Here is a 27,520-nt window from a genome sequence, read left to right on the forward strand (position 1 = left end):
GATCACCGTTCACAGCAGGGCACGCGCTGCAGCTCTATTCCAGCCACAGGAGGAGCGTGAGGAGAAGGGGGCCAGGCAGCAGCGGGAGAAGCTCAACAGCTGCCTACTGAGCGCTCGTGAATGGGGCTAGTTACTTCCCTGCTCTGACCCAGCCAATGGGAGGTGTGCTTGTGGGCGGGGAGTGGTGGGGGGGTAGCATGAGGACCCGCCCTGGCAGCCCCTAAGGCTAGGAGCCGGAGATGCCAGCTGCTTCCGGACCCGGGAGCTGTGGCGCTAGCAGGGAGCCCGCAAGCCCCGCTGCGGCGCCGTGAACTGGATGTTCAATGGCCTGGGTTGAAACGGGTGAAAGTAAGTTAAGGGACTTACCAGTACGCAGGGCAGCTGAGGTCCTTGGCAAGGGGCGGGGGGAAGGGGCAAAGCCTTGGGTGGGAGGGGAGGGGCCTTGGACATAACTAGCCCCTCAGCCAGTCCTGCCTGGCCTGTGCTGCCTGGGGCTCTGGTGGCAATTTAAAGGGCCGGGGGCTCTGGCTGCTGCTATCACTCCAGCTGGAGCCCTGGGCCCTTTAAATTGCTGTCGGACTCTAGCGGCGATTTAAAGGGCCAGGGCCTCCAGCCGCTTCCAGCCGCTTCCAGGAGCCCTGGGCCCTTTTAAATCACCGGGTCCCAGAGCAGCTGCCCCCTCCCCCCCCATCAGTGGCCCAGCTGGTACGGTCAGCTTTTTTTTTACCGGTATGCCATACTGGACCAGACCAGCTTACTTTAACCTCTGGTTAGAGTGTACAGTAGTTGAGTTGCACTGACAGGGTCGTGAGTTGCAGGGAGTTGGGGGGCACTGGCTGAGCTGGAGGGTGCATGGGGGGATGCAGAAAGGTATTTTTGTAATTGTCTGTAAATAACATGAGTTGTCACCTGCACTTGTCCCCTTTCCGCAGTTCAGTGCTTAGGGTGGTGGCTCAAAGAAACAAGCAAGTGCAGTTATACATAAGTCAGGCAGAGTCAGGAGAAATGGTAGCATAACACACACAGCAGCGTCTAGAGAGAATCCCTTCTCTTCCGGCAAAATTCCATCCCTCCTTACTTCCTGAATTCATGTTCAGCACACTATGCGGAGGGTGGTTCATGCTGGAGTTTGCAGTGCTTTGGCTGATTCACGAGTGCTTGTTCTGCTTGACTTGGCTGTTTCTTCATCTTCAGAAATGCAGAGCTGGGAGTGGAGGAACTGGATGTAGGCAGTGGAGAGAGAACAGGTGGCAGCAGCAGGGTGGAATAGCATATTCAGTGGCAGGATTGTGAAACTATTCTGAAAGGAGCAGCTCAGTTTGAAATTCAGTTGATGAGAGCAGCTGTAAAAATGTCTCCACATTCTGAGACTTGTTAATTTCTTGCACATTGGGCAAGCTGCCCATACTTTAAAGGTACAGAAGCTGGTACTTTCAGCATCCTTTAACAGCTCCATCTTGCCCTCTGTGTGGCTTGTGTCTCTGAACATCTTAGAAAAATTGCTGCTGTTCAAGCCTGTGTATGTGTGCTTACATGAGTTTTCAAGATATGTAAGCCACATAATGGAGGGCAGGATTGGACCCTACAAGCAAACTATTTCTGCTTTTTTATGCATTCCTTTAATCTTTGTCAGTCTTTAAGCAGCTGCTTTTTCTTCACTTCTGCCAGTACCATTGTAGGGAGTTGTACAAGAAAATTTAAAGTCAGGACACATTTTTTTTTTTCCACAGAGTAATTTGTTAAAATGACAATAAAGTATGTGAAGTTGTATGTATTTGACTTGATATTTAGCTTTAATGTTATGACACTGATGAAAATTAATAGAAACAAGCAATTACTTCCTAAGAAATAACCATACTCTGCTAATAGCCGTCCCTGAAAAGTATTTTGCCACTAGCATCAGTACATTGTCTGCCTTCTGATGCAGTTCTACATAATCCCAAAACAGGAGTTTGACAGTGAAAAGATGTGATGAGGTACACAACCTGTTAAATATACTTTAAATTAATTTGGGGGATTAGACAGAGGAATGAAACTTATCTATTTGATTACCTTGCAGAGAGGTAAAAGCAAGTTGGACAATCTCTTCATAAATTTAAAAAAATCCGTTTTTGATGAGATGATAAAATTGTGCTATATACAGCCATAGGTGTTCTATGTATCTTGCTCAGGAGTAGCATAAATCCTGCATACTATTTAAGAAAAAATACCTAGTCAGTGAATTTCCTGTCAAAATGTGCTGATTGTGGCAGCTTGCCCAGAACTAAACTCATTGTAATAAAAACTCCTGGACTGGAACATGGTGCCGTTTGTTATTCGCCTCCTGAGTTGTTTTTGTAGTATATAAACCCAAAGCAAACAGCTGTCAGTTTGAAAACCACTGAAGAGCCCTGTCGCTAGGCATTGCTGAGCTCTCTTGCTTCCGTTCTTTGAAGAACATGTCAGCTGGGCCCTGGCAACTAGCAGTGGAGGCTGGGTTTTAAGAAGCTGAAAGCATTGGATTAGAACAGCTTACATCTTTTGACTTTGTACTGAATCATTGGATTGAAATCACTTTGATAGATGCTTTTTGAGGATTTGGTGGGGTTTTGAGGTCCATGGAATTATATGTTGGATTTCTTGCCCTTTAGTTTTGGACTTATTCTAGCAGCTAGTTTTAAGTGACAGTAAGGCCATAAAACCTAGACTTACCATATCAGCAGGAGTTCCTGAAAAAATGAATAGGAGTCAGGATGTAGCTATTAAGTAAATCTCACCAAAAGAAATACACCTTTACAAATCAAATTATGGGGTAACTTCAGGAGCTAGCTGTAGTTTCCTGCATATGTCTTGTCTCAGTATCCAAGGAATAGCACAGCTAGGTTGACGAAGAAATTCATTTTTTGTTTCATTAAAATAAGTAGTTTACATACAATATACTGTAGAATACTTGTTTTTCAGCTAGGATCTTGGTTAAAACTGAACTCCCCCCATCGCTAATATTCTAAGAGCTAAAATGGCAAAGCAGTTTTATTATTCTCTTAATCTTAGTCTAAAATGTGTATGATAATAAAGCTAGTGATTGATTACACAGAAAAATTTAAAGCTGATGTTGAAAATTTTAATTACTGTATATACTCGATCATAAGCGAGTTCGTTTAAAGCAGGGGTCTCAAACTCAATTTACCTTAGGGCCAGTGCCAGTCCTCGAATCCTCCCAGCGGGCCAATAATATCACTGAAGATGGTGTTCAGAAAAGAAAACGTTTATATTGTATTTTTTATTTCAAATTTCTTAGAAATAATAAAACTGTCATTATACAATTCTTCACCTGCCAGAGAGTTTAGTGTTTTCCAGACAGCTGGCAATGCTTCAGTTCTGTCAGTTTGTTGATGTTTGGCCTCAGTGACCGAGCAGTTGAAACTGTCAGGATTGCAGCAAGGTGTGCATCAAATAGCTGTGTTCAGTATTTTGACTTGTTTATATTCATTGTGGAAAAAAGTGACCCTGCCTCCATGGCTGACTCTGCCTGGCGACTAGTGATGGTATCTCTGTCCCACTCCCCCAGCCAATGGGAGCTGCGGGGGGCGGCGCCTGCAGCAGACAGAGCCGGCAGTGTGGCAGCATGTGTCTCTCCTCTGCAGGCCCCAGTGGGGAGGTTCTCAGGCTGCAGATGGCCTGCGGGCCGGGACTTTGAGACCCCTGGTTTATAAGCCGCCCCACCCAACACCCTCCCCAAGATGGATAAGTAAAAATGGCAATTTTTTATGACCCATTCATAAGCCAATCCTATAATTCAGAGGTCAGCAAACTTTGACTCCCAGCCCATCAGGATAAGCCACTGGCGGGCTGAGACTGTTTGTTTACCCTGAGCGTCCACAGGCATGGATGTAAACCTAAGTAAACAAAATGTCTTGGCGCGCCAGTGGCTTACCCTGACGGGCCTGGACAGCAACTGGTGAGGAAATTGGGGGAGGGGGGTAAACTGGGGGTCAGGGGAGTAACCCCTGTGACCAACCCCCACATGATCCCACCTCTAACCTGGGACTTCTCCACATGACCCCTCCACGTGTAACCCCTCCCTGTCCCATCCCTAGCCCGGGACCCCCACACTCTCCCCATCCCATCCCTCCCCCCCCTACCTGGGGCGGGCCAACTTCAGCCTGGTCCATATTACAGAATCAAAGAACCATAGGGCTCGAATGGACAGCAAGGGTCATCTAGTCTAACCCCTCTGCTAACATGCAGGATTTATTGTGTCTAAACCATCCAAGACAGATGGCTATCCAGCCCAGGGGTGGGCAAACTTTTTGGCCCGAGGGCCACGTTGCAGTTGTGCAACTGTATGGAGGGCTGGGTAGGGAAGGCTCTGACTCCCCAAACAGCCTGGCCCTCGCTCCCTATCCGTCCCCTCCCACCTCCTGACTGCCCCCCCCCAGGCCCCCCCCCCCTCCACCCCCCCCCGCTCCCCGTCCCCCGCCTGCCCCGCCCCCAACCCCCCCCCCCCCCCTGCCCCCCCCCCCCCCGGGACTCCCACCTCCTATCCAACCGCTCTCTGCTCCTCGTCCCCTGACCACCCCTCCCGGGACCCCCACCCCTAACTGCCCCCGGGATCCCACCCCCTCATCCAACCTTGCTCCCTGTCCCCTGACATCCCTCCCAACCCCTATCCACATCCCCGCCCCCTGACAGGCCTCCTGGGACTCCCACTCCCAACCCTCCCTGTTCCCCATCCCCTGACCGCCCCTCCAGAACCTCCACCCCATCCAACCGCCCCCTCCTTCCTGACTGCCCCCCAGAACCTCCCACTCCCTTACCTCCCTCCCTGTGCCCCGCCCCCTTACCAGCAGCAGGAGCTCACAGCCACGACACCTGGCCAGAGCCAGTTGCGCTCCCCACGCTGCCCAGCGGGAGCGGCGGGCCAGAGCGTAGCCCGTGCGGCAGCGTGGCTGCAGGGGAGGGGGGCAGAGGAGGAGGGGTGGAGGGCTAGGCTCCCCAGCCGGGAGCTCGGGAGTCGGGCAGGACGGTCCCGTGGGCCGGATGTGGTCCGCGGGCCGTAGTTTGCCCATGTCTGATTCCGCCTCTTTTTGAAAACCTTCAATGAAGGCGATTCCATTTCTTCCCTAGGCAGTTTGTTCCGTTGTCCTACTATTCTTACATTTGGAAATTTTTTCCTGAGATTTAATCTAAATCTGCTGGGGCTGTCAAGCGATTAAAAAAACTAATCATGATTAAAAGCAAGATTAAAAAAAAATTAATCCTGATTAATCGCAGTTTTAATCGCACTGTTAAACAATAATAGAATACCATTTATTTAAATCTTTTGAATATTTTCTACATTTTTAAATATGTTGATTACAATTACAACACAGAATACCAAGTGTACAGTGCTCACTTTATATTATTTTTGGTTACATGTATTTGCACTGTAAAAAAGATAAACCAAAAAAACCAAAACGATTTCAATTCACCTCAAACAAGTATTGTAGTGCAATCTCTTTATCATGAAAGTCCAACTTACAAATGTAGAATTTCTTTTACATGACTGCACTCAAAAATAAAACAATGTAAAATTTTAGAGCAGTGTTTCTCAAATGTTTTGTGCTGGTGATTCCATTTGGACTTAAAAAATATTGTGACCCCCCACACACACAAAAAATTGTGATTCCCTACCTTCAGTCCCATGGGGCTTGGGCTTCAGTCCCCCTTGGGGCAGGGGGTTCTGGCTTTCAGTCCCCCTCGGGACATGGGGCTCTGGCCTTCAGTCCCCCCACGGAGCTCCAATCTTCAGCTTCCCGCTGCTTCTGGGGCTCAGGGTTTCAGCTCCACTTGAGTCTCCATGCTTCGGGTTTCCAGTCTTCAGCCCTCTGTAGAGCTCCGATCTTCAGCTCCCCGCTGCCTCTGGTGCTCAGGGCTTCAGCCCCACTTGGGTCTCCAGCCCTTAGTGCTGCTTGGGGCATAGGGCTCTGGGTCTCCAGCCCCCCTGCTGCTTATGGCGTGTGATTAATGTGTTAAAGAAATTAACAAGTTAATCATGCTGTGAATTAATCCTTAATGGACAGAGCTACTGCAAAGTGAAAGATCAGTTGGAAGTGATAGAGGAGGAGTAAGACCTGGTGATTGGTTGTTGACTATGAGTTTCCAATGGGATGCAGCTGTGAAAAAGGCTAATTCAATCCTAGGATGCATCAGGCGAGGTATTTCCAGTAGAGATAGGGAAATGTTATTACCATTGTACCAGGCGCTGGTGAGACCTCATCTGAAATACTGGGTGCAGTTCTGGTCTCCCATGTTTAACAAAGATGATTTCAGTCACAGCTGTCTTGGAGTCACAGCACACCTGATTGATGCTGCATGGACAGTGCAGTCGTTTGCTTTAATAGTAACCCATGCTGAAACGTGTAGAGTGTTTCTTGGGTGTTGCAAAAGAATGGAATATTCAAGAAAAGGTAACAATTAGTACTAACAGTTTGATCAAAACTGCTATTAATTGCGATTAATTTGTTTTGAGTTAATCGCTGAGTTAACTGATTAATTGACAGCCCTAAAATCTGTTGTATTGTTGTTTGAACCCACTGCCTCTTGTCCTGCCTTCTGTGTCAAAAGAGAACAACTTTTCTCCATCTTTTTTATGGCAGCCTTTCAGGTTTGAAGACTGCTATCATGTCCTCCCTTAATCTCCTCTTTTCCAAACTCAACATACCCAGTTCCTTCACACTTTGCTCATATGGCTTTCATTCCATCCCCTTGATCATCCTTGTTGTTTGCCTCCAGATCCTTTCCAGTTTCTCTACAACCTTTCTATACAGCAGTGACCAAAATTGGATACAGTCCTCTAGCTGAGGCCTAACCAGCACCTAGTAGAGCAGTACTATCACCTCTCGTGATTTGCATGCTGTCCCTCTGTTAATGCAACCCAAATTTACATTTGCTTTTTTTGCACCATCATTATATTGTTGAGGTTGTGATCCATCATAATTCCCAGATCCTTCTCAGCGGTGCTGCTGTCAAACCAGTTATCTCCCCATTCTATAATTTGTGCCTCAGGTTTTTCTTCCTTAAGTGTAGCACCTTACATTTGTATTTGTTGAATTTAATTTTGTTTTCTATAGCTCAGTTCTCCAATTTATCCAGATCTCTTTGAATTTTAGTTCTATCCTCCAAAGTTTTTGCAAACCCCCTTCTCTCCTTTTCCCCCCTCCCTCCGCAGCTTTTGTCATCTGCAGATTTGATCAGTATCCTACATCTAGGTCATTAATAAGGATGTTCAACAACACCGAAGTTGCACCACTGTAAATAAATCAATCTACTTAAGCTGGTGCAAATGGATTGTAATACCAGTGCACCTTGTCTAATATAAACAGGCCCTTAGACTTAATTCCTATGTGCCAAACTCAGCAGTAATGGGGTTCATGAGAAAAGGTGGTTGAACAGATAAACTAATTTGTTGAGAAGTGTGAGCATGTCAGTGAGCTTAAGAGAGTCAGTGTCATTATAATCTACGTGTTGAGGAGATAGGCAGGATGTGTAAATTATATGTGTTTAGACTCCTGGGCACACTTGAGACTCTAGACTAGATTCAGAGGAGAGTGAAACTTTAAAGCATTAAAAACAGCATTAGATGTATCTCTCTTTTTTTTTTTTTTTAAAGCTACGCATGTATCTAGAACTTTTTAGTTACACAGTAGATGTGGATTGTATCTGGTAGGCATATCTATTAGTTGCGATTAGAGTTAAACAAATTGCATGTAATTTTCTGATTCTGATAGAATTTTTACATTCTCATTAATTTAAATAACATTTAAAATTATGCATAAAGTTAGAGTTCCCCTGAGACATCTGTGAATGCTGCATCCCATATTTGATGATTAAACAACATCAAGCAGTCTCTCTCTTGATTTTAGCAGCTCTAATTATTTAAAGGTTCAGATGCCTAGAAAACTAAAGAAATTGAAAAGAAAACATGAGTTGTCATTTAGCTCTAAGCTTTTTTTGTAGTCGTTGTTCTCTTTTGTATAATAAAAAAAACATATAAAACTTTGTAACTATTTTTCTCTTTAGTAATAGTTGTGTTTAATGGAACATATTTATTCCTGTGCAGAGAATCCCACTTAAACCATATTTTGTCCTGGCCCTCTGCACAGAGTTGAATCTTGCCTAGTATGAATGCTTTAAACTAGTGAGGTCTTAATCTAAAAGACACTTCTCTTTTTAGTGCTTGTTTGTTAGCATTCTTCTTACTGAGCAAGGTCATAGGTTCATATTTCACAAAAGCCTCATATTACTGTAATATAACATGAGGATCCTGTGCTTTTATTCCATTATACTATCAGTCTAAGAAAACATAAAGGGATTGTAAAAGAGTGGTTCAGTGAATTAACACATTAGTATTTTACAGCCGAGGATCTTAACTGAAATACATTTCAGGTGTAGTTTACAACGGATATTTGCTTATGACATGAAATCTGCATGCTTTGGGACATGGCAATTCATGTATCAGGAAAGACTTGGTACTGCAATATCAATGATATTACCAGATGGGATTATGGTACATGAGCAAGATCATATAATTACCGGTGCAGTGCAAGACCACCAGAGTTTACCAAGCTTCGATCATCATGAGCTCTTTAAAAAGGAGAGACAGAGTAGCATGTATCATTTCTTTTCTTTGACAAAGAGTTGGTAAGTTTCAGCTCACAACTGATGATCATAAGAACTGCCAAAGCAGAACAGAACAATTGTCCCATCTTTTTACATCAATTTTGTTGAAGTGTTTTGTTTCAGTATATGTTAGGAGTATTACTTATTCTGTAAATTTACACTACATTAATGTAAGCAGTTCTGTGTAACCCGATGTCCTGTCTCAAATGCTAGCTAAATGCGTGCAGTACTTTTTGTGATCTAACTACAACTTGTGCATTTAACTGAGATCCATATGCTCACTTTGTTTCCTATCCATATTTGTGGAGAAACATGATTTGAGGAATTGAGCTAATAAAAATATGTATATTTGTCTTTTAATCTCAAGTGTGCATTTGTTAAAGTGACACTGCAAGATTGTAGGTCTAAAATTTGATAAACTGTGACATAGTTATAATATTGGATTGCACTGCTTGTGTACCTAGTTAAAACAAAATGGCTGCCATTCTATCTGCAGAGATATGTAATAAATTAAAAAATAGAAGTTTTTGTAGAAACAAAGTTTTGTAGAAGCAATGTAGGAATTTCCATCAGGATCAGATCAGAAATCTAGTCCAGTGGTTCTCAAACTAGGGCCGCCACTTGTTCAGGGAAAGCCCCTGGCGGGCCGGGCCGGTTTGTTTACCTGCCACGTCCGCAGGTTCGGCCGATCGCAGCTCCCAGTGGCCGCGGTTTGCCGCTCCAGGCCAATGGGGGTTGCGGGAAGTGGCGCGGGCCGAGGGATGTACTGGCTGCCACTTCCTGCAGCCCCCATTGGCCTGGAGCGGCAAACCGCGGCCACTGGGAGCTGCGATCGGCCGAACCTGCGGACGCTGCAGGTAAACAAATCGGCCCGGCCCGCCAGGGGCTTTCCCTGAACAAGAGGCGGCCCTAGTTTGAGAACCACTGGTCTAGTCTCTTCAATGTAGCATCCTCTCTCTGATAGTGGCCAAAGCCAGTTGCTTCCAAAGAAAGAAACTTTGCAGTAGGTAGTTGTGGGATAATTTTATCTCCAGGGAAAGCTTCCTCTTCATCTTAAATAGAGGGAGGCTTGTGCCCTGCAGTTTTTGTTGTTGTTCTGCTCTCTGCATAGGAGTAGTTAAACAAAGATTAGCTCCAGGGTGATGATGAATCAACGAATGATATGAGTGCCCAAAGACATTTTGAGATAAGGTTGAGTTTTTCATTTAAGTGTAAAATATCCAGGACAATTTTAGCACCATTCCAAATACAGAAAACAAGTCTAAAATTGATAAATCAAGAAAGACAGTATTGTCATAAGAGAAACAAATGTTTATGTCCAACTTTGGTCACAGTAAATATACAAAACAGGCTCCTTCTTACTTAGCAATTAAGCTCTGAGTGTGTATTCAGAGTCACGTCGTCTTTACCTGAATAACAAAATAAGGTTTTATTCCTTTTGTTCCTGCTAGTACTAAGTTGCCTGTACAGCAATGGCAGAATCCGTTCTAACTAGTGCATTACCAATAGGGTTGTTTACTGTGTTCCAAATGCAGAATATTTTGCTGCTGGTCATGTTAAAGCCAGAAGAAACCCAACAGTTTTAAGAGTTTAGGTTAAGATTGCAGTGCTGTTAGCTAATAAGAAACACTCTGTAAGTGAAGCTAATTAGTTTTGGAAGTCATTGAGACAAAATGAATATGGTTACTACCATGCCAGTGATCCAGAGTTAATTTTCCTGGTTAAAACAACATAGTAGGAATTTAGGAATAGTATTATAGACAGTAGAAGGTTAAATTTTATTTCTATATAGATATATAATATAAAATGATATAAATGTTAGTTAGCATAGGGCCAATTCCTGTGGGATCCCACTAGAAAAATACCTATGAGATGAAGATTCTCTGATTACAATTACATTTTCAAACCTATTAGCTAGTTTTTAATCCGTTTAATGTGTACCATGTTAATTTTATATTGTACTCGTTTTTTAATCAAAATGTACCGGATCAAATGCCTTACAGAAGTCTGTGAATATTACATCAACACTGTCACCTTTATCAACCAAATTTGTAATGTATAAAAAAAAATGGGTTAGTTTGGCAGGATTTGTTTTCCATAAAACCATATTGATTATTAATCGAGTCCTGTATCAGTCACTCCATTATCTTTCTTGGAATCAACATCAGGCTGTCAGGACTTAATTACTCAGGTCACCCCATTTACCCATTTTTAAAAATTGTACATTAGCTTTCTTTCAGTCCTCTGGAACTTCCCCAGTACTCCAAGACTTATTGAAAATCAACATTAATGGTCCAGATAGCGCTTCAGCCAGATCTTTTAAAACTTGTGCAGGCAAGTTATGTGGATCCGCTGACTTAAAAATGTCTAACTTTGTTAGCTTCTGTTTATCATGCTCCAGAGATACTAGTGCAATGGAAAGAGTGTTACATCACCATCTGGTGAGACTGTATCATCAGTTTTTTCCCCAATACAAAACAGAAATATTTATATACTTCTGCCTTCTCTGAATTATTCTGCAGGGTGCAAGAAATAGCTGAGTATATAGGTGTAGCAGTCTGTAAAAAAGTATATTTTTGAGTTGTTTAGGAGTGTCTGGGAGATGGAATAGAAATTTTAGAATAAAGCATAGTAATTTAAGTTAGTGCATTTTAAAATCAATCTCAGTATTTGCCAAGTGAACAACGCTTTAATATATAGCACATTCAAAAGAGTGAATTTTTCACCATCACTTCCTAGCTGCACACACATTAATGTAGATCCAGACTCTACATTGTCTTCTGTGGAGAGCAGAATTTGCCCCATGAAATTTATATACCATTGGCCACCTTACGTATTAATGAGTTACATGCACATTGTCCTCTTCCCATATGGCAGCTTTCTGTCTTCCTTCTCCTGGACTCATCAGTGGAATCATTAGCAGAGTCTGGGATCTGGATGTGTGGTTAGGTAAAGGGGGATGTACAAGGTATCTGCGGACAAGTTTAGCCTGCAGTTATATTTAACTGTTCTCTGGCACCTACCTTGTATTGCATTCCAAGTGCGCTGTTATTACAAAAACATTCTTAAAAGTGATGAATTTTACTTTCTGTGCATCCTTCCTCCCTGCAGAAATGCCATCCAAAACAGGGCCACCTGGGGGGAAAATGGGGGGGGGGGGGCAGGCAATTTGCCCTAGGCCCCGCAGGGGTCCCCATGAGAATATAGTATTCTATAGTATTGCAACTTTTTTATGGAAGGGGCCCCCAAAATTGCTTTGCCCCAGGCCCCTGAATCCTCTGGGCGGCCCTGTCCGAAAGATATATTCAGGCATTTGTAAGTCTATTTTGAAAGTCTCTAAACTCATACTGTGCTTCACCTTGTATTGTTCTTCTACTCCATCTCTGTAGCTCCAGTTAATTAATGTATAAAGAATTTTTATAACTGAGTACATTCTTGTACTTGAGAGAGATAACAGACTATGTCTTGCCTACCTTCAGTTGTTAATATTCTAGTTATCGAGTTAAGTGACAACCTGTTTTCAAAGTGATTAAAAAAAAAAAAATCCCAGCCAAACACTGTGGCACTCTGCTTGACAAAGAAGCAGTTGAAGTTCGTGACCTGAAAAGTAATTGCCTCCCATTGGATTTTTTACTAGTGCACAGCCTACATTTTTAATTCTTTAACTGCTTTTTTTGCACATCAGTTAGGAAAAGCAAAACACATTGTTCTGTACTTATTTTTACATTTTATTCAGCAATAAGACCAATGTTTTTCATACTTAAGTATGTATGAAAAATTTGTTACCAATTTATTTTTAAAAGCTGAATACACATAGCATTGGATCAAGGCACATACAAGACTGGCCAAAGGGCGTACAATGCACTTTGGTTTTCATTTGCAAAAATAAATGATTATGGCAACAAAAAAGAGTGGCGTGGGTTTAAAACATTAAATACCTCACAATTCAATAGGAATTGTTATCTTAGAAATTTATTATTAAGTTTGTGGAAATTTGTGACCGTAATGGGCAGTATTCCTGACTGTAGTGGAAGTATATTTAGGTTTGGAAGGATTAGGATTGGAAGGATTTGTATTTTATTGGTAAATGTCGTTAAATGTTGATTTGGCTGTACACAAACCGATGAAAAATATTGCCATTGATGATCATCAAAATTTACAGACAGGCAAAATAAAAACACGCGGCTTGAGAACTTATTAGAATTTGATTTAAGGATATTGTACTCTGTATATTTAAATGTTTCAATCTGAATGTCTACAGTCATTAAATAATTGTCTGCCCCCTCTGCCCCCTCCCCATTGTTTGACACACCCCCTAAAATTTCCTGGAACCATGAAAATTTAAAATGAATAAAAATCATAAAAATGCTTAGAATCCATAATTTTGCACAACTGTGAAAATTTAAATAGATATAAATTGAAAAAATGTTAAAAAATAAACACTGATATTTTCTGTTTAAATTATAACAAAAAATCAAATTCTGCCAAGTCTAAGTATATTTAATACACTTGTAGTCTGTGTTTTTTTATATGCTTTAGAAGTAAGAACTTTATTTCCATATTTAGCAAGTGTACAATTAACTATTTACCATCATGTCTCAAAACTGGTTGAGGCCTTATTTTAGTCTTGTTCATAATGATATTTTTCTAATGTGTGGAACTATTAGCATATTTTCCGTTCAAGTGAAGGTACTAAAATTTCCCCACAAATGCCTATAATCAGTTATCATCATGTTCTCCATAATATATAGACTTACAGATTTTTGAGAAATAGAAATTAAATGTGCCCTTTGGTTTGTGGTGGTAGTGTATTCTTGAAGTCTTGTGAGTAGTTTCATTAACTGCCTAGGTTTCAAACTTTTCGCTTTCATGTCAACAGCTTCAGTTTCATGCAGATGACAAATTGGCTTATAAAAATTCATTTCACTGTTGTTAAAATGGATATATCCAGACAGCTGATATTGCCCATTACCACGCACATTTTTGTTTATTGAGTATTGTCGTGGTTTACAGAGTTAATAGACCCAACATTATAGTTCTAAGAATTTTTGCAACCACTTTTTCATCTCCTCTGTCTGCCAGGTTTAATATTTTATTAATACCAAAGTGAAAAATGGCCTGTGCTTATACTTACAAGGATCTTAAATGAATGCAAAGTCCTGATTGTTCAACACAGCAAGAAAATTCACTTTCACAGTCAACAAGTCATCTTACTCAGTAGAACACAAAAGTTAAATGGGCTGTAACTTCAATATTAGCAAGGAAAATACAGTACAAATTACTAAAAAGTACTAAAATAGAGAATTGTGGTCAGGTATCCCCACTGCATTAATTGCAGGAGTAACCTGAAATTGGAAACTTTTAATAAAAAGTTCTTAAATATAAATTATATGGCAAATGTACAGTACATTGCTTTTTCAGTCTTTTAATCCAGTGTTTTGCAGTAGAACAGCAACCTTTATAGTCACTCTTTCCTGTCCATTATTTCGTTCAGTATCATGAATGTGAATGATCTGAATCTGGTATACCACTGTCTCTGTAGCTTCTGTTACTGCTGCTTTCACTGTGGTTGTTTTTATACAGATTGATTCCATTCGGTGGGAATATGGTATGTATTACAAACTCCTCCTTGGATACTTGGTCATTATTTATTGGTATCATCTGAAAAGAAGTCTCCCTGATTTCTAGGATGGAGTTGTCCTTCTTAGTTCCAGCTTCAGCATAATCATCTTTTCTCCTCCGTCCTTTGCTGTATGCACAGTTCCTTGAAAACAAGGATCCATTTCTGTGGACATACCAGCACACTAACGCAAGCAGTGCTATAGCTACTAGTGCCACCACACCACCTATGATGGCAGCCAAAGGTAAATTAGAATTTTTGTAAGGTTCTTTCTCTTGCTCTCGGTTTAGGGTTGTTGTAGGATTGTACATCTTAAGAGGTGCTGTTTCAGTCTCTATACAAACAGGGGTTTCATCAGACAGATAGATGTTGCTGGTTTCCATGGGAACCATACATACACGGTATGGTGACTCTGGCTCAAGGGCTGTGAGTAGGTAGTCACTCCTATCTCCTGTAACTATCGTTTCAGTTATAGATCCAAAGGCAGGGCTGTGACCCATTTTTAGCCAGCTCAGTCTTAAAGCAGTCATTGGTAGTGCAACTTTCCAAGAAATATGAATGCTCTCGGTGCTTACAGATTTCACAATGATTGTAATGATTTTCCGTACTGGACTTGCTGTGGTTCTGTAGTTTCTATTTAGATTGGGAGTCTTTATGTCTGACTGTTTGGTCACAGAAACTGGCCAGTGCCCTTGGGCAGGATATAATGTGTTTGGTATTGCAGTAGTAATTTGGATGGTGCTTCCAGTATTATCATCCTTACAGTCAAATAGCTCTGTGCTGAGGTCCTTGATAGCCATTCCACGCACTTTCTCTGGTGCTTGACACATCAGTCCACGTACGTTAACTTTTAAAGGCAATGATTGAAGCCAGTCACGGACCCATTTCATTTTGCATCCACAGTACCATGGGTTGTTACGAAGAAACAATTGAGTTATGTTGTCCAGGTCATCAAAGATACTCTGAGGTAAATTGCTTAGATTGTTATTGGACATATCTAGTCGATACAACTGCCTTAGGTCAGAGAAAGCATTAGGTGGTACACGATTTATATGATTTTCTTGAAGATAAAGCTTTCTTAGGTTTGTGCCTGGCAAATTTATGGGAGCAGCTGTAAGGGAATTGCGGATCAATGACAGTTCTGTTAGATTGACTAGATTTATGAAGACTTTGTCTCCTAATCCGTGATTGTTTAAAAGATTTCCATCTAAAACCAGACGTTTTAGATTTGTAAGATCTTGAAGGGACACCTCTGAAATTGTGGAAATACGATTATCATCCAAGCGTAGCTCTTCTATCGTTTTAGGCAAACCCCAGGGAATGGTGCTAAGGTGATTTCGAGAGAGAAAAAGTAGTCTGAGATAGATGTTGTCCCGGAAAGCTCCATCTTCAATACTAACAGCAGAAACTGAATTATCATCCAAATGCAATTCTTCCAGATAAGGAATTTGTGAAAGTGAATCATAAGTAATGGTTCTTATATTATTTTCCTGCAAATGCAGTTCTTTAACATACTTAGGGAGATTGGTAGGGAATTCATCTAAACTGTTGTGATACAAGTATATTCTCTCTACCCTAAGCAAGTTTTTCAGGTCTGAAGGAATCCCAGCATTATTTATTTGGTTGTTCTGAAGGTAGAGGGTGGTAGCATCCTGTGGAATTCCTGTAGGAATTGATGTCAATTCACGATCATTACAATAAATGAAACCTGCATCACAGCGACACACCGATGGGCATGATTTGGCACTGACAGAATGAGGTGCCATTTTAAGCAACAGCCCTATCTTAGTCCATATTAGGAAGATGTTCCAAGTTACACTGATCATGGTCAGGAACAATGAGATTTGTACACAGTCTAGTTTTCTGGTCTTCAACAACCTGGAAAAAAGAACAATATTATCCAGATTACTAGTCAAGGAACTACAATGAAAAAACCACTTTGAAAATACAGAAGACATCTAAAATGTGTGTATTATTGTGAACTTTGAGTTTTAGCTGAACTGAAGAACAGTTTTCTTTCATTTCTTACACTAATTGTGCTTAGTTTGGTTGATAGATTTAGTATTATACAGTAACTTGAATATAACCCAACTATGTTTGACTTGTACATTATTTCATTTAAACAAGAAGCATCCTTCTAACAAATACTACACATTCTATGTGTAAAGAAAAGAGGTAGTTTCTTCTCAAATAACTTCATTCCCATCTAAGTATTTGTTCATTTTGGAAGCTCACTTCAAGACAAAATCTTGTCTAAATTTTACATTCAGTTCCTGAAAACCATCAAGTAACTTTTATTAGATCAGTTGGGCCATACATAGGTCCCTTAGGGCAGGTCTACACTACGGGGGAAAGTCGACCTAAGCTGTGCAATTTGAGTTACGTTAGTCGCATAACTCAAGTTGATGTAGCTTAGATCTACTTACCGCGGGGTCCACGCTATGCTATGTCGACGGGAGACGCTCTCCCGTTGACTCCCCTTACTCTTCTCATTCCGGTGGAGTACCAGAGTTGACAGGAGAGTGATCTGCAGTCAATTTAGCAGGTCTTCACTAGCCTTCAGTAGATTGATCTTCACAGTGTCGATCCACCAGTAAGTGGAGACAAGCCCTTAGAGAATAATGAAGCCCTTCCTAAATAACAGTTCCAGAAGTTCTGAAGAGTCCTAAATAACCTTTTAAATAGTCCGTGTGTGAACAAAAGAGCAGTGACCAAATACAGCCTCCTCAGTTGTTGATCTGCTCCATGTTGTTGTAATCAATCATGTTATTGCCCTTGATATGTTAAAAATAATTGGAATGTTCAAAAATGAGACCCAAGGAGCTGGTATGTAGCTTGGGAGTGGTTTACCTAATCGCTAGAACTACACTTTTCCAGATGACTGGATGGAATATTTCATTACATGTTTAATTTAGTGTTTAAATATTTGTCATTCTCAAAAGTCTCCTTACTAAGCAGTATGCTAATAAGTGACTATTTGACAGGTTTACCCACATTTTCACATCTTATTAATTCAAAGTGTGCAGCGTAGACTCTATACATGAACTGTTGGGATTAGAACTAGATTCTGGTAATATTTGTTTGTACATTCTACTCAAGCAATTAATATTTTTATACACTCTAAGACAACATAATTCAGTTATCATTGTAATTAGGATCCTGAAAATTTATAACATCACCTATGCATTATATGATGTCATAATCTCCTCTCTTGCAGATGGATTTATTAATGGCATTTTATTCTCTCAAACTAAAGAAACCCCCACATTATTATTGATCTTACCTTATTTAAAAGTATGAGTAAACTTTCTGCTTGCAGAAATCCAATAAACATAAATTTTTGACTGAGGAGAATGACTTTTGGAGTCTTATGGTTTATTCCACGCAGCTGGTCTTCCTTGACTGTGTTTACTCAAGTAATCGTTGTTGGTAGTAAATGCTTTATGACTAGTTCCACTGTATTCAGTGAACATTCCAACAAAGGTTTATCATGGTACATAAGCACACCAGGTTGTGGAGAAGAAAAGCTTCAACTTCCTGTCACGATGCAGGAATGAGATTTCTGTTTTGTTCTTCAAACAAAGTCTGTGCATGAAGAATCTCTTTTGTTTTGTGTAAACCCTTAACAGAAATTGATTTCCTTGTATTTCTTACAAACTCTTCTGTATAGCATAGTAGTCAAAGATACTAACTTCAGCTCCACATGATGGAAATCATTCATTATGCTGAAACTTGAATGATGATAGACTCTTCAGAAGGTCCAAGAAATAAAAAAAGGGAGGTTCTGTCCCAAATTATCCAAGTATTAACTTTGTACAGTAGCTACATTCTGATAAATCCATACCTGCTGTGAAAGAACTGCTTCCAACTTTCACTTCTGAACACTTGTTCAAAATTTCCAATGCAGAAAATATTTCCTCATGCTCTATAACCATATGAGTTATTTTACAATAGATTGTTTTTCTTTAATTCATTTAATATTCTTCTGAAGAAACAGGAACATGCTTATTCCTTCTTAAAAAAACCACTCCTCTTATAAAGTGTCCTTTAAGCTGTTAATTTCCTGTGAAAATAAACAGATTTTAAATGAATAACAACAACAGTGGACACTTGCATACAAATAAATGCTGAACTGTATTCTTCATACAATTTGAGCTACATTTATTATTTATATAACCAATATATCTTGTTACCTTAGTATGTTGGTAATTCAGCAAAATGAGTGGAATTGCTAACAGACATTCTGCTGTCTTATTTCACATTTATTGGGATTTTTCTTCAGCTATTTTGTTATATTAGTCTCAGAACGATAGTAATTGAAATCAGCTTTAATCAACAGACTGTAGAGAAATCATGACATATATTCCATTTGATTACAAATAGAAGTCCAGTCTCATTGAACACTTTGCATATTACTGCTATCTCGGTTTTTATTCTTGCTAAACTGAGGGAACAGGTTAATCCTCTTCTTGGTTTTAAATATAAAATGTCAGAAATACTGTTGACTAGTTACTGGATGACAGGTAGAAAGGCTGGGTCTAAGTACTGTTAACATTTTACCTCAGTAACAGATACAGCATTTTCAAATTGTGTGAATGCTTAGACTTCTGCATTATTTCATCCTGCAAGGATGGAGAGATGTTCATGGTTGTGGTGTGAGTTATGTATTGTTAAAACTTTAAGCTACTTTATTACATTTGAAGGATCTTGCCATGAGGTAATTATTTAGAATCAGTGCTGTGCTGTAATAATACAATTACAATGCTACTTTACTCCAGTTTCAAACATGCTGGGTGCTAGGGTGTAAGAAATTTTACATCTAAAGAAAAAACGTTTGGTCTGGCTGTTCAGATTTCATGATGGAAGCATAATATCAGATTGTTTTAGACTGTATTTTTCTGTTGGAATCTTATCTCTACTGTGAAGGGTCAAGGGTCATCTGGTCAGATGCTTAAGAGTACATGTACTGTAAGTCCATGTAGAGAGAGTTGGTCTGAAATGGAAATACTACACCCTGAAATTTAAAAAATAATAATGCTGTACCTGCAGTTTGCTTCTCCACTTAGTAATCACATAGATTCCAAAAAGCTGAGCATCTGCTTTAGAATTAAAATGTATGTAGAATAATGGCTGCTCAGGTCTCCATTTTAAGAAGTTGAGGAAAAGTAGCGCTACTTCTAGTCTACCATAAAATATTAGATCCAGTCAGAGACTTGGTTAATTATTGTAGGTATTAACATTTTTTTTAAAGGACAGATATATTCATTTTGACTTGTGAATCTTGAAAGCGGAAGGGTATGTGCCTGATTCTGTTCTGTTACACCTATGTAAATCAAGAGCATCTCCACTGTAGACCTTGGTGCTGAACCATTGTAAATATGTATTCATTTATTTTCTGAAATCTAACTATTGACACCCATCCTGAAGCATTCTCGTAGGAGTAATGCAAATGTCCACTGAGGAGTAGAGTTATGTTCATAATTGTGGTTTTATTCTAGGTGTTTTCTTTCCCTCCTTGTTTCATCAGTAATGAAAAAATATTGACTTAAACTGACAAATGTGGCTGTTGTTTGCAGTGTTGTTGTAACTGTGTTGGTCCCAGGATATTAGAAAGACAAAGTGGGTGAGGTAATATCTTCTATTGGGCCACCTCCTTCTGAAGAGCTCTGTCTCATTCACCAAAATAAGTTAGTTCAATAAAAGATATTAATCACCTTGGGTCTCTAAATTTGCCTCACCCACCTTGTCTCTCTAAATGTGGCTATTGTTAGAATAACAGTTAGAAATATTTTTATTTTTTAACTTAATGCAGTACGTTAAATAAAATATTAATACATGGGTACATTTTGGAAAAATAAAATATAGAATTGCTTATGCTTCTTATGGCATTATTAACCTGTATTGCATGTTGTTTTGTAAACTGGAAAATAAATATAAAAAATCCCAAAGAATCTTTCAGCTCAAATAATGCCTGTAAATGTTTTGTTTTATATAGCTTCTGTGTCTTTTATTCCTAAATTTGTAATATATTTAATTATCTAATCTATATAAAAATGAAATCCCCATGGATCTCACATGATATGATAAAGGAAAAGTAGTTTTGAAAAAGGGTGGCATATACTGGAAGGCGGGGGGAGGGAGGGAGAGAAGGGAATAAAAGCTTGTTTTAAAGTGCTTTTGAAGTCTGTACTAATTGAAACTCTTAATAAAAGATAGCAGATAATTGCTTTTAAATTAGAACTTTTAATGGTAAACATAGTGCTAAGGTAAAATTAAACTGTAAAAATGTGTATCAATTGGTTTCTAAACATTTACTCCTGAGAAAGAGGAGGAAAAAAAGTTCCAAATTGTGTGGAGAAAGACGATAAATGTATTTGTTTTACCTTTTCAAATTCTAAATTGTTTCCTCTTTGCTCCATTTGACATGCAAACGCTCGTTTATTGCCTCTATTGTACTACTGGCAATGTAGGATTAAACTGAAAACCCTAAAGCTCATTAAGTTCCTGGAATTCTTTATCCCTTCTCTGGAAATTACATCAAAACAAAAGAGAGGGGAAAATACAGGTCTCTTTGGAGAAAAAGACACTGTTTCAAAAATGTGGATTAAGTTTATACCCCCCCTCCTCCCTTTACTTAAACTGAGAACAGTTTTCTTCAGGATTTGATTGTGTTTGATATCTTGCATTTTCCTTTTACATCTGAAACTATAGCTGAAAACAATGTTTTTGCATATCAAAGGCTGCAGTGATCTGTCTACATAGAAGAGGGGAATCCTGCTGCCATGTTCAGACTTCCCTCTTCTTGAGCTGTCTCAACATATTCCCTGACATCAAGTCATTGTAGCCTGGCCTGCAGGATTAAAAGAAAAATGACCCCCACTGGTACAGACACTGTGGCCAGGTTTCCACAACATCAAATTGGGAGGTTTCATGGACCCATGGTTTTGAAAGAAGCTATTAATTTTGGGGGGGTTGGGCGGGGAACCGTTAAGAGAAAAGAGGGAAAGTTTTTAAAATATAAGCTTTATAAATAATTTTTTCTTCTTAATGCACAAATCAGTCTCTGGTAACAAAAGTAATATCTGAACAATTATGAATGGAAGTTTTAAGTACACTTAGTACTAAATTGAATATTTTCATGGCCCTTGCTAAGATAGCAAACTTTCTCTTTTATTGAGACACTATTATCTGTGCATATGTAATACAGCTACTGATAATGTATGAGAAGCCTTCCGTGTACTTATTCCAACAATGAAACTTCACTGGGGCAAACAAATTGCTCAGAGATCTTACTTTAAAATATTCAAAGTAACTTGCATTATATAAAGAAAATGTCTTGTGTCACGACACTTTTATCTATGAAAGGGAAACATCAAACTTGAAGTCTGTATTATAAATAGGTGCACTCGTTTCTGTAGACAGGCAAAAAGAATAAAGGTGTATTAAAATGATGCTGGAACATTGTCAAAGGCTAACTTAAAAAAACACACAACTTTCTTCCAAACTTTGCTAAAAGTTGCATAAAGTCTAGAATTGTTTTATTTCTTGTTTCTCCCCTAATTTTTCTTATTTTAACCCTGTACCATGAAAGCTTATGATTTATATTCTCTCTAATATCTAAAACAATGGTTTGATAATTTGATAAGCAGTATTTTTAGGCTATAAATGTAACCAAGTTGACAAGACATCTAGAATTATTTCAGCTTTTGAGTACAAATTTGATAGTTCAAAACATTTCAATTTCACAGTATCATTTAATTTACTATTCTAAATAAATGTAATTTGAAATGGATGGGTAGCAAAAGAAAAAAATGTGTTTAATGTAACTTGTTTTTTATTTGTAAAAGTAATTGAGTTGTCCATTGTATATGTGGCCAATTTAGAAACTTGGGTTAAATAACTAGTTTACAAAGGCCTTACTTGCTCTTAAAAAGCTTGAAAAGGTTTTTTAAAAGTGCACATAGTACTCAACTGTATATAAAACAAAGTGTAGGCATTGTTTTCTTGAATGTTCTACTCAGACTTAGTTAATAGCAACAGCAAAATGCTTTCTAAGCAGCCTGTCTAGTAATTGAAATTTCCAGGATCATCATATTTCAGGAAGGTGCCCCATTCTTTTGTTTAATGCTAGGCAAGCAGAAGGACCTCTAACTATTCTCATGAGGGCCAAAGAATTTAAGGTTTTGGTGAAGTGCAAGTGTGATTTTAGTTTGGGTTCTGTCTTTTCCTGTTGAATAAGGTTTTTCTTTGGCTTATGGAAAATCAATTTTAAATGCTCAAAAATATTTATTCTTTTCCCCCCTCCCCCGCCTTCCCCAAGGCTGATAGTGAATGAACCTGAGACTGCTTCATGTACTTCTGTTTGTAAAACTAAATCAGGTTTCTTTAAAACAAAAATGAAATTTCATGGAGAGTATATTAGCTTTAACTTGACTGGAAATGGATAATGATTATAAGGGTTACTTTCTGCCTCTTTTGCATGGCATAAAGTAGAAGCAAAATCAGTATTCATTGGAGTGGATGAAAAGTGGCATAAGAAATATTTGTTTTCAGTTAATATTTTCTGAATTTTTTTTGTGGCTAGTATTTTTGCTACTGTTGACCTAAATCAGAAATGCAAATTTGCTGCTGTTAGCTTGAAAAGTTCAGAGTACAGTAGAAGTGTACTTATTTGAAATAAAATTATCTGCTTTAATTCTATGAAGGTTGCAGCTTTGATTTGGTAAATTTTAAATCAGAAATAAAATAGCACTCAGGAGGGGTGGGAGTTGTACTCTCTGGGCTTAACCTAATATGCCTTCTAGGTTTTCTTTTCAAAGTTGCTGCTAAGGTAACTTGTCCACATCTGAAGTGAAAGAAGAGAGAACAAATGCTGTCATTGTCTCCCAATAAAACCATTTTTTTCCCTTGTTAAATTTAAGTTGAATAGTATCTGGAAGGGTTTTAACAAATGCCTGGCACTGAAGTTGAGGCATAACAAGAGGCTATGTATATACTAAATACTGTTTAGCTTAGCTGATAGATAAGATTCAATGTTTTGTTTCTTTCCCACTTAGGAATAGTTGTTGATTGTCTTAGTTGTTTGGTTTGGTAGCTATTGACTGATTAAAGTGCTCTCCAATATATAAAATGAACTTGGTGAAAATGTTCAAGTAATAATGTGATCGGAGTTATCAGCCCTTACTGAGGGGGGCATGGTTTGTGGTACATAATGTCTTCTTTACGAAAAGCTTAATTCAGGATACCAGTCTACTGTGATTATTTCAGCTACTTATCAAAATAAGTGTACATGCTTGCTGTATTAATGTTGCTCAGGCAGTCTTGAAAATGATATCTGCAGTCTTCTGTTGTGAAGGAGTTATTGAGTAAAAACTTCAGAAATATTAGCTATTAACATAAATGTGTCCTGCTAGAAAGTGAAAAAGATGTCCATCTACCAGTTGAAGGCATTAAAAATTGTTGTAATGAAAACCTGTGCAAACTGTAATACAAAAATAATTTAGTTGGGTAGACATCACTGCCTTAAATCATCAGTTTAAACTAAAACAGTTCATTGCAAAGATATTATAAAAAATGAATCAGGGACACATCTTTATTTGTTCATGCTGTAAAAAGAACACATTGTCTTTCTGAAGATTAAGGCTTGCTGTGAGTTTACTACAGAGTTTTTGCCCACTGGGGGGTGGTACACACTACAAAAAGTCTGTTTTAAGAGCCACAAGTCAGATGTTTTTTGCTGCTGTCCAGTTTTCTCTGCTTTAATTACAACAAAGCCTCCTGTTGAGAAAAACAGTGGAGGCCTCCAAGGGAAAAAAAAATCAGTCTTTGAAAGATTTTACTGAACTTTACTTCCCATGTTGATTTAATTAACCGTGGTGTTTTATCTGGTCATTCTCAGTGAGAATGTTAGTAGAACTAAATAGTATGAATTTAAGAAAATTTAAGAGATCAATTTTATAAATGCGGTCTGTGACAAGGGATGATCACAGTTCCTGGGGAAGGGTAGGTCACAGAACAGAGAGAAAATATGCCTTTTAATAGAATAAAATTTTGAGGAAAAACTGAAATTCTCAATAATGGAATTAACACAGTTTCTATATAGAACCAACTATCTATATTTTCAGTTAATTGGCTTTTTATAAACCAGGACTGTATGGTACCTAGTAACTTCTGAATCTGAAATAGTTTAAAACAAAGGTGAGGGCTTTTAAACTAAAATGTGGTGAAAGGTTTTTGGAAGATATTAAATTAACCTTAATTTTCAGGTTTAGGGGAAAAAACAAATAAAAAAAAATTCACCTACCGAGTGAGTCAGTTAGGACATGTGACATATATTGACAAGAAAAATACATATGGATCTTTGTTTTTTAGAGCAGACAATTTTTTTCTCTTTACTTAAATTGATGTTTGCATTTTCCATCTTGCCACAAAGAAAGGTTCATTAAGACTCCATATCCTGAGGCAGTAGATGGCGAGCATAACTGGAATTTCTATCTGTTTGGGCAGTATAGTCTAGCAAAGAAAATGGGGTAAAGATAATTAATAGCTTATTGAAGTTAGACAGCTGCAAAATTTTAATCATTTTTTTTTAACATGGTCTCATTTAAACACTGAGAATTTATGGTAGAAAAGGAATATCCATATATATATTTTTTTTATTTCCAAGAGATAATTAGGGAACAGACCTTGCATCTTGAAATCAGTGTGACAATTTCTTTGTAAGAGCAACTTGAATTGTGGAATGATTCTGCATTTTACTAGTATTGATGTATAGAAAGTGTTTAATAGTACATTGTGAACTGACCAGAATTAATGCCTTAAAAAAGGGAGAGAAGTGACTTTCATGTTCCAACCAAATTAGTAATCTATGGCTAACAATACCCTTCATTAATTAGTTAATTATATGCATTCATTGTCACTGTAAGACATTTGTAACACTCTAGCAACTTTGCCTTGATGTGTCAGAGATGTGCTCAATCAAATTATTTGCCGTCAGAGAGTAAAAGTTAGTCCAATTTAAATAAAATATCTAAAATACAAAGAGCATCCTCTTTCCACAGCTTGTTTGGTTTTTTGCCAATGCTTTATTGACTTAAGTCTTAGAGTAATGCTAGCTGAATCAGAAACATATATTTGGATGATAAAATCTCCTCTGGATGTTAAAACAACTTCTGTAATAGCGTATATTATGCACTCTTGGAAAAATGGCAAGTAAAATTAATAACTTACTGAATAACATGGGAAAACAGAGCAAAGTTTATTAAAACTAGCCATATCGGGTCCATAGAAAGGAGTATCAGCCAACTCTCATATTTTTTTCCCTTTCTTTTTGTTTTTAATGTGGTTTCTAAGAAAATCGGGGCCTGTTGCATTCTTTCTTAACATGCGTGCAACCATTTTGTTCAACACATAACCCCACTGGGGATTTTGTGTGATGTATGCAACATTTTGTGGGGGGGCGGTTAACTGAAAAAATACTTTTTCACATTGTGAATACATACAGTCATGGAGAAAAACTGTTTTCAAATGAATGGCTAAATTGCACACAGAAGGATTTTTTAAAATTACTGAATATAGCAATCTGGTCCCTTTGCACTGCCCTAAAGCTTAGCTTTGTTAGTCTGTCTGACTAGATTTATTGAATTACTATGCAGGTCACATACTACATTTGTCTAAGCAATGAAATTTGTTATTATATTGGGGAAGGAATATATTTTTAAACCATATCCTCTCTATACTGAATTAAACAGTTAAAACTCAAATGTCTTGTTTCAGAATTACAGACGTGGGATAGTAATGCAGGCTTTAGAATCTAGGTGTAGCTGTTTGTTTATCCTTCACAAAAAATTGTAAGTATACAGACGCAGATCTAGCTGTGAGCAAGATATTTGTTCCTTATGTACTGAATACTCATGTGCGAAGGATCATTGATTTCCTTTCACAGCTGTAAAAACGACTATTAAGGGGATCATACCACACATGCAGTACTGGCCAGGTTTGGAAAATATGATTTTTTTTTATTTTAGTGAGGTATCTATAGTGTATTTTCTAGTATTTGGTTAGAGCAAAATAGTAGCAATGTTTGCAAAGCTTGATGCTAGTATGCCGATTGAAACTTGATTGCTAAATATGAACCATGTTTTAAATGAACTTCTTATATTTGTAAAGCACTGTAGAAGTGCATCATAACTTTGCATTTATCATCTTCATACTGATCTCTAATAGTAAAATTTTGCCTTGTTGCACGTGAAAAATTCCCAGTGGGGAAGTAAAATATAAAACTTTTGAGGAAATTAGGAGAAATCAATGAAAACGCTTACCTGCAAGGTGAGAAAAAGAATTCTTATTTACAATGCAGCAACAGCCGTTATTCCACTTCGAATGGTTATGCGAAGTAATAAAAGCCCTTATTTCAGGTCCAGTAACAAAAAGCAAGAGCAGCTTATAGCAGCTATGGTGTGAGCGTATACTGTGTCAGATCACTTCTCCTACGCTGCGAAGGAGTGAGAGAAGGAAAGCATTCCAGTTACGTGCACACAGCCCACCTCAAAGTCTGAAGTTAAAGCTTCACCTAACAGTGGTTGAATAAAGAGCTGATGTCATAAATGGGCAGGTCTTATCTTGGCTCTTGTTTAGTGAGTAACTGGATAAGCAGACGCACAAGGAATGTGCATTACCAACACTAGAGGGAGTAGAAGGCAACTACAGCACAGTCTGCCAAACCTGAAATCTTGGGCAGTACTATTAGGTTTGTAACCAACCTGATAAATACTAACACTTTTAAGATTTATTAAAGTCAAGTGCCTTTTAAAATTATTATGCCTGCAGAATATGATTTATAACAGTACAGAAAGAGTGGGTGAATCTCTTATTTTGGTAGATATGCCTTTTCAGAAGAAAATTGGAAACAACTGTTCTTACTCAATGGAAACAAATGTTACATTTGTAAATAAGATGTAATTACATAATCAAAGACAACTACATCTTTGAGTCTAAATGTGTAAAAATAAAATGTCAACATAATTTTTACATAGAGAGTCAAATAACAAACTTCTGAGACACTGTTCAGTATTCAAGATCTGTAGGTTTGAAGTAAAAAGTCTATGAATAATTTTTATTTCCCTTTTATAATCTGTTTCATTTTGTGACTAAAAAAATTACTAAAAATATTACTGAAATCTCATTTGAGATATGACATTCTTTTTTGACTTTGTGGCGAATGTATTGTAGATTTGGATTTGTAGAGAATCAGGGAGAGCT

General features: G+C 38.4%; 2 protein-coding genes across 5 annotated transcripts in view; one reads left to right on the plus strand and one right to left on the minus strand.

Annotated features, from left to right (window-relative positions):
• MACROD2 (mono-ADP ribosylhydrolase 2) overlaps nucleotides 1-27,520 on the plus strand; it is a 1,283,788-nt gene that overhangs the window by 181,556 nt on the left and 1,074,712 nt on the right. The gene's annotated exons all lie outside the window — the stretch shown is intronic.
• Nucleotides 13,609-26,831, minus strand: FLRT3 (fibronectin leucine rich transmembrane protein 3). Its single transcript, XM_034764157.1, has 3 exons — nucleotides 26,581-26,831; nucleotides 17,544-18,323; nucleotides 13,609-16,138 (listed from the first exon to the last, which is right to left on the minus strand). The coding sequence occupies exon 3, from the start codon at nucleotides 16,084-16,086 to the stop codon at nucleotides 14,137-14,139; it is 1,950 nt and encodes a 649-aa protein (XP_034620048.1). The 5' UTR covers nucleotides 16,087-16,138; nucleotides 17,544-18,323; nucleotides 26,581-26,831; the 3' UTR covers nucleotides 13,609-14,136.

Source organism: Trachemys scripta, chromosome 3, assembly GCF_013100865.1.
Source record: "Trachemys scripta elegans isolate TJP31775 chromosome 3, CAS_Tse_1.0, whole genome shotgun sequence".
Classification (NCBI taxonomy): domain Eukaryota; kingdom Metazoa; phylum Chordata; order Testudines; family Emydidae; genus Trachemys; species Trachemys scripta.

Coding starts and splice junctions, on each gene's coding strand:
- FLRT3 (XM_034764157.1), bottom strand. CDS start 16,086: ATGATCAGTGTAACTTGGAACATCTTCCTAATATGGACTAAGATAGGG.